This window comes from Coenobita brevimanus, chromosome 21 (assembly GCF_032717465.1).
Source record: "Coenobita brevimanus isolate Jiangsu-jjx chromosome 21, ASM3271746v2, whole genome shotgun sequence".
In the NCBI taxonomy this organism is placed as follows: Eukaryota; Metazoa; Arthropoda; class Malacostraca; order Decapoda; family Coenobitidae; genus Coenobita; species Coenobita brevimanus.
The window spans coordinates 29,243,228-29,258,238 of record NC_136974.1 but is presented as its reverse complement, the minus strand read 5'-3'; the positions used below and the strand labels follow the sequence as shown (position 1 = coordinate 29,258,238).

The following is a 15,011-nucleotide window of genomic DNA, read 5'->3' as shown; positions in this document are numbered from 1 at the left end:
ACGTTCCACCCACCTCAACCTGTGCCGGTCCTTTGTAAAGATGATACATTAAGTGAATTATAAAGCTTAGGGTTCTGCAGGAGAAGAAACTCCCAGTTAGGGGGCAATAAAGATATTATTCTAACCTAACCTACCATCCTTACATAGAATCGGCATAGGGTGAGATGGAAAGAGCGTCCGTGATGTCATCAGCCACGCATGCGCAGTTATCGGTAAATTTCTGATTTACGCAACTCCTTTTCTACTACAGAGGCACTGTTTTACTTGATGTGTGTGTATATGTGTAAAAACAGTATAACTCAGCTTTGATCCGATTTCAACCAAATATGGTGGATATGTTGGTCAGCCAAGGCAAAAACAAATTATTTTTTAGAACACTGGGTCAAAGGTCAAGACTACATGGCAAGGTTAACTTAAACAGTTATGATCCGAATTTGATAAAACTTGGCGGACTGACTGAGGGTAAGTCAAGGACCTGACCTACTGCTTTTGAGACGACTAGGTTAAAGGTAAAGATCACAAGGTAAGGTCAGTTTAAAGTTTTAATCCAATTTTAACAAAACTCCGCAGAAGGCTTCAGGGCCAGGCAAAGATGAAGGGATATGACAAGGAAAATCAGCCAACGCTACTACTCAAGCCGTTTTTAGTTGATTTGGACTAAACTTGGCAGAATGACTCGATGAAGAGGTTCGTTTCTGAGAACAAAAGGTCAAAGTTTAAGGCCAAGAGGCAAACTCGACTTAAATTTTTTTACCGATTTAGGCCACGTTTATTGGATGTGTCGAGAGAGAGATAAGAATGAAGTAACGATACCGAGAATGATGGGCTGAGTTCGGCCCTTGGTAAAATTGTAGGGGATGGGTGCTGCCACTCTCCCAGTGCTCCTTCTTGTTTATTTCAATTTGCCTTACAACCCCAACTCATGTAAGACATCTTTGTTCACTTTTGTTCCATTCTGTTCCCATGACCCGAGGCTTAACAATATGCGGTACCGTACTGTATATATGACAGGGACGAGTGTTTAGTTCAGGTAATGTAGGACACCACATTCTTGCTCATACCAGAGTGGTGCAGTCTGTACTAGCCAATTACCTAATCTCATTGACTTACGTTAGGACAGGTTAGGCTTGTTTAGTTATTAAACTAACACTAACCTAACTGAATCCTAACCTCACCTACAGTACACAATGTGATGAACCAATAAAGATCGCACGCCGTCATGCACCTCCAACCAAAAGCACCTCATACATCTTACAGAAAATGGAGGGAAAAAAATCGGTAAACGACCTTTTTCTCAAAATTGGTGTGGTCTTAATGGCAAAAAAAAAAAAAAATAAAAAAAAAATAAAAAAAAAATAAAAAAGTGTGACTCAAAACGAGAACTTCTTGCAATAGGTTACTGGCAAAACTGGGCCACCCCGACTTGAATGCTGTGTTGACTGTTTACCAAAATTTTACTTGAATGCTTCACGACCAATGACAGCCATTTCTGGATCACGCTTCGTTTTGCTTGCAACCAACTAATTGTGTACTGACGCAGGAAACTCCATTGAAAATCCCTGACGCATGCCGCGTAATGTACATAAGAACATACATAAGAACATAAGAAACGAGGATAACTGCAGTAGGCCGGATAGCCCTTGCTCCGCAGCTCCTAGAAGAGCAATTGAACTACTAGAATGAGATAAGGATTGCAAAGAAGAAGGCTCTCCCCCGTCCTCCAAACTCTCCAGCCGAAGCCGGCAGGAAAAAGAAAGAACACCACGCAGCATAGAAAAACTAGTGTGGACATTTTGTAGAACAGTGTGAAAGGAGAAAATGAGACTATCATAGTGTAACCTGAAAAGGGAAAAGAATGAATTAGTACTGGTTATAAGATTTTTTTTTTTAATACCCACCCCTTATCTGTCATATGCTTATCTAGCCTCTGCTCGAAACTCTCAATGGAACGGGCAGCAACTGCATCATTAGGTAGCTTATTACATTCGTCCACTACTCTATTGCCAAACTAATTTCTACCTATTTCCTTACTGAAGCGGAATTTTTTCAGTTTGAAACTATTACTTCTAGTTCTATCATGTACGCTCACTTTAAATGCCTTGGTAATATCTCCCTTATTTATTTCCTTCATCCACTTAAACACCTCAATTAAGTCTCTCCTGATCCTACGCCTCTCTAGTGAGTGCAGATTTAGTCATTTTAATCTGTCCTCATATGACAGATTCCAACATCATGTATCATTTTTGTCATTCTTCTCTGTACATTTTCTAAAGAAGTTATATCCATTCTATAGTAAGGACACCAAAATTGCACGGCGTAGTCTAAATGTGGCCTTACTAATGCTAGATAAAGTTACAAGATTATTTTTGATGTACTATTGCTCACGCTTCTCGAAATAAATCCTAGGACCGTACCGTATTTGCTTTATTTCTTGCATTAATAAGCTGTTGCCTTGGTTTGAGGTCTTTACTACCCATAACTCCTTTCTTGCATTCTGATTTACTAATTTCTTTGTTATCTAAGTTGTATTTATTATCTCCAGTGGTCTTCCCTACGTCAAGCACTTTACATTTTTCAACGTTAAATTCCATTTGCCATGTTTTGGACAATATATCGAGGTACTTTTGCAAGTTATGGCAATCGTCAGTCGAGTTAATGATACGCCCTATTTTTGTGTCATCGGCAAATTTGTTGATATTGCTAGTGATTCCCAAGTCTAGATCATTTACCTATCTATCTATCTATCTATTGCCAGACGCCTCAATCCCGTTTGGGGTGGCCACAAGCAAATTGCCTCCAAGTCGCCCTGTCCCCCGCCATTTCACTGCCCTGCTCCCAACTCACACCCCCCTCTCTCATATACCTCTCCACCCCATTCCTTCATCTCATCCTCGGCCTCCCCCTCCCTCTTCCCCCCTCCACCTCACTCACATATACTCTCTTCGTCAGTCTTTCACCCTCCATCCTCTCGACATGGCCAAACCACCTCAGTGTGTTCCTCATAACGCTTCCTGTCACATCCACATCAACACCACAACGCTCCTTTATATCCTCATTCGTCAGCCTGTCTCTCCATGTGACTCCACAGGCTCCTCTTAAATAACTCATTTCCACTGCTCTCACTCTTGACTTGTGTCCTTCCAACAACGTCCAAGCTTCACTTCCGTACGTTAGAGTTGGTATCACAATACTTTCATGTGGTAACTTTTTCACTTCCATGCTCACTTCCCTGTTTCTTATCACTGCTTTCAAAGAACCAGCAACCTTTCTTCCCTGCTGTACCCTTTCAAGCACTTCACCCTCCAAACCTCCATCCTTACTCATCACACTACCCAAGTACTTAAACGTACTCACATTTTCCAATTCCTCACCATCCAACCTCGCTGTACATTCACTGACTTCATCTGTCTCAAAGATCATTTATACATATAATAAATAATAAGGGACCGAGTACTGAACGCTGTGGTACACCGCTGATTACTAATCCCCAATTCGACTTAGTTTCATTTATTAATACTCTCTGTTTTCGTCCCTTCAGCCAGGATTCTATCCCTTTTAAGATAACGCCATCTACACTATGTGCTGGAAACATTTCTCACTAGTCTTAAGTGTGGGATCCTATCAAAAGCTTTAAATGTCCAGGTAAATAATATCGTTAGCTTGATCGCAATCTACTGCCTCATAGACCTCCAAGAAGAATGACAACAAGTTTGTGAGACAGGATCGTCCTTGCCTGAATCCGTGCTGACTGTCGTTATATGATTAAATCTTTCTAAGTGTTCCCTAATTTTATTTGCCAAAACTGACCAGCATTTTTCCTACTATTGACGTTAGGCTTATTGAACAATAATTCGACGCAGCTGCTTTATCACCCTTTTTAAAAATGGGCACTATGTTTGCGGTCTTCCAAGCCTCTGAAACCCCCTAAAATTAAAGAATCATTAAATAACGTTAAAAATGGCTGACATTACTCGTCTTTGGTTTCTTTTATAATTTTTGCCTATATATCGTCCGGACCTGGCGATTTTTGAGGTTTTAACTTATTAATTTCTTTCAATACGTCCTCCTTACTAATGGTTATTTTACTAAGAATATTTTCTGTATTAACATAGTAAATAATTGATGCCTGAGGGACCAGGTCTAGATTTTCCTTGGCAAATACTGATATGAAATCATTTTTTAGGATGGAGCACATTTCTTTATCTTCACTGGTAGTGTTACATGATTCTGTTCTGAGTGGTCCTATCCTATCTTTATTTTTCGTACGGTACATCTAATTAACTAGTAACCTTAATTTCATAACCTCGCTTTGCATTCCGTATCTCCCTCTTTACTTCTCTATGTACAGGTTGCGTAAGTGTTCCTCTCCACTTTTATTTTTCTATATATTCATTTTCTTTGGCCTATGAGAGATTTTAATTTGTTGTTTAACGATCTTGGTTCTGAATTATTCGTTCTAAACGATTTTGAAGGGATATATCTATTTTGGTCTCTGTGTATTATATTTACTAACTCATTATATTTCTCACTGACCGATTGGCTACTTGGTACTGGACCTGTTTTAATCCCCGTCACCTGAACTACACTCCCACCTATGACCTGACCTTCCCCAGAGACCTGGCGCACATTCCCACCCATAGAGGTAGGAGTAGGTAGAGGCGGCATATGGGATTAACCAAGGGTAGGTCAGAGTGAGGCCAACAGACCTGACTCGACCAACATGGCGGCGACCTCTTTGACAGCTGTCTGACTTGGTTCCGCTGACCAGGCGGGAGTGTTTTCTTAGTTGCAAACAGAAAAAAATATGTTTCATCTTTATTTATTTATATATCTATTTTTGCATACTAACCTACAAACTATAATTCACTCTAAAGATACTCACCGGTGAAATGTAATGGATGGGTCAGATTTCTTATCTCCTCTTTCATTACACCCAAATGCGGCACAGGTGGTGGGCATTTTTGGAGACTTAGGTTATTTGATGGTGAGTTACAACTTAGGACAGAACGTCTCACACCCACAGCTGAACGACAACTAAAACCAGAGGTAGAATGAAGTCTACTTTGTTTCTGGCATTCTCCCTGAGGAATACCAGGTGGACACACAGCTGGAGGTATTAAAGGCTTAATAATCTCATGGCCACACCCACGGAGGTAGGATTAGGACTCTTACCTCTATGGGCACAGCCATAGAGGTAGGAGTGCACAGCAATCTTCTTCAAGTCAGGTAGGTGTTGCCGTGACCTCTTGACTTGACCAATATGGCCGTTTGACAGTTCTCTGGCTTCACCGGAGCCTTCTCATGCCGACTCTACCCTATTCCTACCTCTATGTTCCCACCCGTTTCCTGCCCCTCAGCTATGCCCTGGGGTTCCCTAATGACCTGGTTCTCCCTAAAGTAACTCGTCTCCCCATGGAATATGGTTCTAAAATAAGTTCTTAATTCGCCAAAATATCCTAGACGGAAATCAGGAATGGTGGAAGGATTTTCAGTAGAACAGACAACTCAAATAAGTTTGAACTTAATTTCTTCATGATCGCTATTACTAAGTCGTCCACCAACTTCTATACCACTAATGACATTTTCTTTATTAGATAAAACCAAATCTAGTATATTATTACCTCTGGTGGGCTTCCTGATATATTGCTAAAGGAAATTATCCTGCACTACGTCTAAAAATTCCTCTGACTCTGGCAGGTTAAGATCCCCAACAATTATTACTAAGCTGGACTGTAAAACCACTGGAAACAATTTTGGGGTCAAAACACCCCTTTTGGAAAATTCAGTCGATATGAAATTGAAACGAGCTCATCTGTGACCCAACTACAACCATCTCGCCAAGTTTCAGGAATCCTTTTTCCAGTCTCAGTCCCCCCCCCACACACACATTACTAGTGTTGTTTGCACACTTTGTGAAAATTTCACCAGAGAAAGATAAGATTTTTGGAGGAGAACAAGCCAATAGCATCAATGCAGTCTGGATTCAGGGATGGGTCATCTTGTGCTCCTAACCTGTTAAGTTTCGGCAGCAGAGTAGACTAGTAGATATTGTACAAGAAAGGGAAGGCTGGGTAGACTGCACCTACCTTGAATAAGACAGCCGATAGAGTGGCACACAGATTATTGTGGAAACAGAAAATCAATGGAGGGGTGCACGGGAAATTACTGAAATGGAAAGGTACTGTGTAGGAAGCGAAATATTTATGAGCTTTTCCAATGGAAAGCAGTGACCAGTGGAATGCCCCAGGGTTCTGTATTAGCCTCGGTCATGTTCTTGATATATGTAAATAATATGTCCGAGGGATTGATATACAGGTTTATTTGCTGGTGATGCCTAAATCATAAAGCGCATCGAAGTGGTAGGCTGTTGCAAGGAATTTCAAAATGATCTGGATAAAGTCTGCAACGGGTGTCAAACTTTCAAAATAGAGTTCAGTTCTAAAAAATGCCAAAGGGAGTGAGCGTGACACGAGGCCAAGCTATGCACACAAGATGGGAGAAGACATAAGTATGGCAAAGGAAGAAAAGGATCTGCGTGATGTGGCTATACTGGATGGCCTATCATCAGAAAAGCACATGAACAGGCTTACCGGAGGTGCTTATGGATTAAACTGGGGAGGATGCAAAGGATAGCCACAAAACTGATACCGAACTTAAGAGATTTGCCGTATGAGAAGAGACTAGAAAAGTTGAATTTACCAACCCAGAGAGAGAGAGAGAGAGAGAGAGAGAGAGAGTTTGATTACGATGTTTAAAGGAGCAAGTGTAATAGCACGAGTGTACAGAGGCGACCTCTTGAGAGAGATGATAAAAGAACAAGAGGTCTTCATTTCAATGTATAAAAGAGTCGATGTCTCAGTGATGTAAAGAACCTAAACAGAGCTGTAGACACTTGGAATAATTTTGAAGAGGTGGTGGTAAAAGCAAAGAACATCCATGTGTTTAAATCAAGGCTGAATGAAAAGTAGGCCTGCTTGTAGGTAAAACGGCAGAACAACAGCAGCGTAGCACAAATCTTATGTACTACAATTGGGTAAACACACACACACACACACACACACACACACACACACACACTATCTATACCCAGGTGGCCGTTTGACTTTGAGGGGCCAACCCACCTGACAAGTAGGCCACACGTATGGGTTGGTTATATGGTTACCAACCAGCATTGTAAATGGTTTCCTGACTTTCAGGAAACCATTAGGCTTGTCACTCAATGTAATGCTACCTGAAATGGAATGAAGGGTAATAAAGTGACAGGAAAGATGGGAGAATTAGAAAAAGAGGAGGGCAGACACAGAAAAAAGAATGATGGAGGTGAAGGAAAAAGTAGCAGCACTACATCAAGTGAGTGGATGACGGTCGCCACCACACATACACACACACACACACCGCTCGCTGGTGCAGTGGTAACGTTCTCGCTTGCCATCTGGTAGACGGGAGTTCGCGCCTCGCTCAGGTTGCGAAAAGTTTCACTGACGAAGTGGGTGGTTACTGTCCCCCTGGAGCAAGGGGACGGGTGTGTGGGTGTGTGAAGGTCACAGCCTTGCCCTTAGATCGGACTATATGAGCTCTCAGCTCCCTTCTGGGAGGGTAAAAGCTGACGATCACGACCATCAAGTGATCCTGGCCGACCCGGTGAATTACACACAGTATATTATATGTTGAACAAATGCTAGGTGGGTCATCTTTGTTACAAGGCTGTTTCCGACTATTGGCTAGGCTTATAATAATGCACGCTTTCATTATTTAATGGATTACCTTTCATGCAGATTCCCTAGTACGCTGCTACACTCTGTTTCTTGAACACCAAGGAACTACGTCACTATAAAGTATCTTCTTACGAAAACTTACGACTCGGCGTGAGGTGCGTGCACTTCCTCTTTGGTGGAAAACAACTAAATGAAGAGGGGGGGGCAAAACTAAATAGTAACCCTTAATGCTTTAACTCCTTAAGAAATATACAGGAAGTTCTTAGAATTAAGAAATATATGCATTTTACTTACTGGTTATGCAATGCAAAAACGTGAAAAACTGAATTACACTAGGCTCGTATATAATCAACAAAAGTTTCGGCTTAACGAGTTTTTCGGAAATCGGAACTTACAAAAAATCATTACGGAGAGCATACTCATGTTTAAAAAATATGATTCTCAGGCACACCAATCACCATATTAAATTATTTGATTTCAGACAGGCCTTTAATTTTTATTTACTTCATAGTTCCAATGTTTTGTACCGGAATTATAGTTGTCGAACTGGTCAAAGCTGGGAGTTCGGGAGGTTTAGTCTAGACTCTAGACTCTAGAGCATTTGCTTCATTTTACCTTGGAAGAAGTATCTAGTATCATTAAAAATGCCGTACGCCAACCAGCCTTCACTTAATTTAATGGAACTTACTGAAGAGAACATAAAATTTTACATCGAGGATACAGACCTCAGGTAAACTTAAAATCTGTCAGATAATTTCCACATGTACCTTAGCCTATTGCACAGGGTTTGCATATTAGCCAGTAGCTGCGTGGAGTAATGATCTCCCGTTTCATTTTTTTTCATGGTATTGCCCATGTGATGAGGAGGATGTACTTTGGTGTTTGTTAACCGTTGGTAACATGAATGTTTAACTTAGATGCTGAATGATCTCCATATTCTTGCCAACATTTCAGGTTTATTATTATTATTATTTTTTTTCAACTAATATCTGTCGAATTATAGCGTACCAGGTTATGAGTAACTCATAATTGACAGGAGACCACTGATAAGCAGGATAAATCATCTGGTGATGGTATGAATAAACCTTACAATTTTTGTCATGGTTAGGCTTGGGGAGATTTTAAGATGGCCACAATAACTAAATGGATGAACTGCAGGAGAGCACCCATTAACAGGTAATGAAAATTTTATGACAGGGATTATCATAATTACAAATTGTGAAACCTAAATTCTGCAGAAATATAATTTATGTTACCAAAATTTGTATAATTCATTCATGTCACCCAAATTTTGCAAAAATAACATGTTACTCAAGAGCACAAAGTTAGGTTTGTTAACATTAGTGGTGGTGTCCTGCACAGAGCAGTAGGTTGATTTGGACCTGAATGCTTTCATCCCCAAATCATTCAGGTTAGCTGGGTTAGATTAAATTAAGTTAGATTTGATTGAACTAGGTTTAAGTTGTGTTAGGTTAGGAGGTACATGGTGAATAGTGACAGAGTGACGCTGTGTAGAATCCACCTAAAAGTTCAGTATGGCAGGTGGCTGCTTGCATGTAAAGCTGGCAGTTTTATAGTTTATACAGTATCTTCAAAATCATGCATTTCTGCAACTTTTTAAAGCCATCCAAATGATAATTACAGTAGGGTATAATTTATTGAGAAAAATAAACAACATTAAATTTTATGCATGGGCGTGCCTCTGCAGTTTCATCAGTTACTTTTTGGTAACCCTCAAGGAGACATAGGACCATTTTATTTCTCAGTGTTCATGTGTTTTTCTTTGCCCTTGCATTTCATTTTTTTTCTTTTTTATAACATTTTCGTACTCCATTTTCAAGTTTTGATGTTCTTTATTTCTTTTAAAAGTGGTGAGGAGTATTTAAAAAGCTTTGGGTAATTTTTAAGGAGACATAGGGTCACCTCTTAAAAATAAAACAAAAAATTTACATACCTTTGAATTGGTTCAGTCACTGTAAAGGTGCCCAGAAGTGCATTTTCGAAAAGGATCCATCAGTAAACAAGGAAAATATGATTACCGTACATAAGTGATAGGTTAGCTTAGGTCAGGATAAATTTGGATAGCCTAGGTCAGCAGAAAATAACTTTGGCTAGGATAGAATAACTAAGGTTGGGTTGTCACATAACTGGGTTAGGCTAGGATAAATAAGCACTGATAAGGATAATTTTGTTCAAAAATGGCATTCTAAGGGTAATCCTTAAGGACAAATAGGACCATCTTATTTTACAGAGTTCTGTTTTTTCCTTATGTTTTCTTTGGGTTATATAAAGCTTTAGTTTAGGGATAAGATTCATTCTAAATTTATTTTCTAATGTGTATGTTTGTATAGGCAATCATTTCCTGTAAGGCTATTATTTTTCTGAGTAATTTCCTGTTTACTGTTAAACTGAATAGCTAGAGCTTTCATGTGCATTGTATAAAAGTCCTAAAACCTGCCTGGGGATCTGCTAGCAATGAACCTACACTAATGTAACAAATTAGGTTGAAATATGCAGAGGTTAGGTCATTTTATGCCTTGGTTAGATCAAGGTTGTGATGGCTTTAGTACCGTACAGGTTTGGGTGGGATTCAGCAAGTTCCCACCATCATGTGTGAGAAAGGATTAATTGTATCGATTGTATAATAGCTTATAAAGGCTCCATCATGCCTCCATGCTTCAGCCTCAGTCACCTGTTGGCAACTTGCCACACTGCCCAATCTTTGGCATCCTCCCTGTTCAGCCCTATCTCTGAGGTCACACTCTGTGGCCTCATCCCAGGCCCTTTTTGGTCTGTCTCTTGCAGCCCTACCCCTGACATTCATACTTCTTACCATCTGCACCCAGTTGTCATCCTCCATCCTTTCACCATGCCCAGATCATCTCAATCTACCCTTACTCATCACAGCATCAATACATTTCAGTCCCATCCTTCCTCTCAGTAAATGAGAAGTTAAGTACCGGTATATATATCAGGGAGAGAGGATAACAGGGCACAATCACCTTATCAAGATAAAAATATCTACATAAAATTCAAGAAGAAATTCATTTGGTAAAGCTTTAGGCTACTTTACATTTTCTGTTGACTGTTTCCTGTATACATTATATAGCTATTTTTATTTTTGTCATTACTATTGTTTCCTTTATTTTCATCATCAGCATCATCATCCAGACCTACTTTCCCGCCCAAGGGCAGGGTGAGGAGTACCAATATCCAGACAGCACAAACTTGCCCAATCCAGTAGACCACTCTTCCATTCACTCATCATTCAAGCCCCCAGAATCCTGGCTTTACCGGATACGCCAAAAACATTCACCACATTCTCCAGCTTCCTACAAACGTATCCGATTGACTCAGTCCGGATGCTGCCATGCTCACAAGGAGTGCCAAAGTCCCTGATCATGCACTTCTCACAACATTCATCCAGCCAGCTCGATCTCTTGTCAGTTCCCTAGCCTCACCGACTTCCAAACCTTTCTTCCTCAAACACTCATCCACCATATCTCTCCACCTTCTCCTTGGCCTACCTCGCCTCCCCCCTCCTTCAAATTCGCTCAGGTATACCATTTTCACCACTGTTGTTATCCATTCTTTCCACATGACCGTATCATCTCAGGACACTCTCTTTGATTCTGGTGTCCACCGACTTCCTCACTCCGCACCTTTCACGAATCACATTATTTCATATCCTATCCACCCTCTGTACTCCACATACATTCCTCAGCAGTCCCATCTCCACTGCTCTTACTCTTGACTTTTCATTTTCGTGCCACACCATAGTCTCACACCCATATGTTAAATATGGCACTAACACTCCCTTATGTAAACCTCGTGCAGCTGCAGCACTCAAGCCTCTGTTTCTTATCAAGGCCTTCATTGCACCAGCTACTCTTCTTCCTTGTGTCACTCTACTTTCAACTTCTTTTGCACATTTTCCTCTCTTTTCTGTCACTGTACCCAAGTATTTGAACTCTCTCACCAATTCCAGTCTCTCTCCATTCACTGTGACATCACACTGGGAGTCACCATCTCTCTCAATAACCATCACTTTACTCTTCTCTGCATTTACTCTCAAGGCATGACACTCATAGACATCAGCAAAACTCTACACTAGCTTTGCGCAGTGGCAGTATCGTGACCAATGAGGTCTTGCCTAAGTGACGTATTTGCTACTGCTATAAAGCTCGAATTGGGAAAAGTTTCAGTACCATCTCAGCACTTTTGCAGCACCTCGGTTTGGGTTACCTTTCCTAGAAGGGTAGTCAAGTCGTACCCCACCTGCTCGTGGTGACCTCGCAGACACCCTGTTTTTTTGTTTTTTTCCATTTCTGTTTTTTGTGCTTTTTTTTTCTTTCGGTTTTCTTTTCTCCTAAATTAGGGTGACACAAACGGGGGCGGCGCTACGCGGGTTTATCCCGGGTAGTATTTTATATACGTTTTGCTGTTGTTGTCATTTTGTTTTGTTTTTTTTGTTCTCCCTTACCATGAGTAAACAACACCAGTGCCTTCGCTGCAGTAGGTCTGTAGCAAAAAGTGCACAAGCACTGAAGTGCGCCTACTGCAGCGAGTGGATTCACATAGCTTGTGAAAATTTGGATGCAGGCGACTATCCATTCATGAAGAAGAGCCACCAGCTGGGCTTTCGCTGGCTGTGTAGCCAGTGTGTTGCACCAGCAGACGAGGTCTTGGCTAGTGGAGGAAGTAGTACCAAGAAGGAGTCTGAAGATAAAGTTATTGGGCTGATCTTTCAAGCAATCAGAGACGTATCAAATAGACTGGAGGCACTAGAGACCAAGGTCTCATCACCCATGGCGGTCACGCAAGATCAGGCCAAGTCATTTGCGGATGCTGTTCGCGGGTCTCTCGTGGGGGGAGGGAAGGATCTGCCTGGGAGCATGATTGAGATCAGTGCTCATGGCCAGAAAAAAGCCATTCATAGTCAGCATGTACTGATTGTGAAACCAGAGAGTGGCGCTGGTGCCCTGACAAATCAGATGGGACCAAAAGACATCAGAGGCGTACTTAACTCGCTACCGGTTGATAGCTGCCTTAAGACCAAGGCTGGTGGGCTGGTAATGAAGTTTCCATCAGCTGAGGCCAAGGGTGAAGCAACTGGGGTGCTGACTGATCATTTTATCTCTGAGGGCACTTTTTGCATATCAGAGCCAAAGAAAATGTTGCCTAAAATGACCGTGACAGGCCTTTCCTCTTCCTTGGATGACTCTGACATCATCCCAAATATTCTGAGAAAAAACAATAAAATTAAGATGCTTGTTGATCGAGGTTGTACCCTCAACCTTCTCTTCACAAGGACAAGGAATGACACCAAAACTGCTGTCTTGAAGATGTCACCAGAGGTGAGATCCTCCATTGTAGAACAGGGCAATTACATCTATGTGGATCTTACAAGATTCCGCGCTTTCGATAGGTTCTGGGTTACACAGTGTCATCACTGTCAAGGCTTTGGTCATACATTTGAGAGATGTTCTAGGAAAAGTGATGAGCCTAAATGCTTCTTTTGTGCTGGAGCCCATAAATCTAAGGACTGTAGTAACAGAAATTCTCCCAAATGCATCAACTGCTCCTCTTTAAGACATCAAGATGCTAATTCAAAGTCACAGTCGGTTGCCCATTTTGCATCAAGTAGAGAATGTCCAATTATGATTTCTCATAGGAATAGATTGATTGAAAACACCAATTTTGATCATTCAAAAAACTGACTACGTCCCTCTTGAACCAGTTAAGGATGGGTCTTTTAAATGTTCATTCTATCCGTAATAAGATAGACTATATTAATGAAACCCTAAATCAGCATGAGCTTGACATTTTGTGCTTGACTGAAACCTGGTTGTATGAGTTTGATATCGATATTATTCATAATGCTTTGCCTAAGACACATTCTATTATTAGTATTCCCAGGCCTGCTGCCAACTATGCAGGAGGAGGCGTAGCACTCATCTACTCGGCTGCACTTGCAAACGTTTCTCTCATTGACTCAGACCTGACCCCTTCTTCATTTGAATTCATGGAAGTATTAATAAATTTCCATCAGAATACCATTAGAATTGCAGTTGTTTATCGACCAGGTCATCCTGGCAGAGATCGAGGTTTTATGGAGGAGTTTGGGCAGTTTCTTGAAGTGTTTTCTCTTAAACCTGGAGGACTTCTTGTTTGTGGTGACTTCAATTATTGGGTTGACAGTCCAGAGTCAAAACCATTTTCTTCAGAATTCCTTGAGTTGATCACCCAGAACAATTTTTTCAATCATGTGAGTAATCCAACTTATGTCTCAGGACATGTCCTTGACTTGATCTTGTCCCCTGTTGGTTGCAGGCTCGTATCAGATGTGGAAGGTGACTCATTTGACCCCCTCATCTCTGATCATGCTCTGATCACTCTTAGTTTTGATGTCCTGAAATCCCCTTCATATAAAAAGGTCATCAGGTTCAGAAATTACAATAATGTTGACCGCCAGTTGATGTGTTTTGTAATTGATCAACGTTTAAACTCCATTGTTTCTTCAAGTCTTTCTTCTGGTGAATTGGTTGATATTTACAACAACGAGCTCAGGTCAATTTTTGACCATTATTGTCCCGAGGTAGTAAAAACAATCACTGTACGTGATAATTCTCCGTGGTATGGTCCATTCATTAATTCTTTGTGTAGACAACGTAGAAGGGCAGAACGTGAGTGGCGCTTGCAGCGGACCGAAGTAACTCGTTTGCGTTATGTTTTTGCGAGAAGAGCAGTCGTTCACACTGTAAAAGCCCAAAAGGCTAGGTATTATCAAAATAAAGTTGATTCATGTGGTGGTGATAAAAAAAAAACTGTCTGCAGTTGTGAACAATTTGGTTGGTCGGAGGAATGTAATTGTTAAACCAACTTCTGTATATGATGCCCAATTGGCGTCTGATTTTACTTCATTTTTTACAAGTAAGATATCTTGCATAAGAAGTGATTTAGACAGCAGTTCTCCTAGTGAAGCGTACTCAGTTGACTTCCAGCCACGGTGCACCGGGGATCATTTGCTTTCAACATTTCATCCGCTGGATGTAAACAAAGTCAAATGTTACATCAGAGAACTTAATAAAACATTTTGCTCACTCGATCCGTGTAACATGTCACAACTGCCTGATGTGTATGAGCATGCTGCAGACTTTATCTGCAACATAATAAATAGATGCTTCTTAGAAAGTAATTTTGTGCAGTCTGAGAAACGTGCTTTGCTTAGGCCCCTAATTAAGAAACCTGGCCTTGATGTTGAGAGCATGACAAATTATCGTACCGTCTCTAACC

At 40.9% G+C, this 15,011-nt stretch overlaps 1 protein-coding gene across 1 annotated transcript in view; it reads left to right on the top strand.

Moving 5' to 3' along the window:
- Nucleotides 1-8,312: 8,312 nt before the first annotated feature.
- The window catches only part of LOC145392247 (DNA-directed RNA polymerase II subunit RPB3-like), a 46,749-nt gene continuing 40,050 nt past the window's right edge, over nucleotides 8,313-15,011 (top strand). The window contains exon 1 of the mRNA XM_080266711.1: nucleotides 8,313-8,445. Within this exon, the coding sequence (XP_080122837.1) occupies nucleotides 8,360-8,445 (86 nt within the window). The 5' untranslated portion in view covers nucleotides 8,313-8,359. The remainder of the gene's footprint in view (nucleotides 8,446-15,011) is intronic.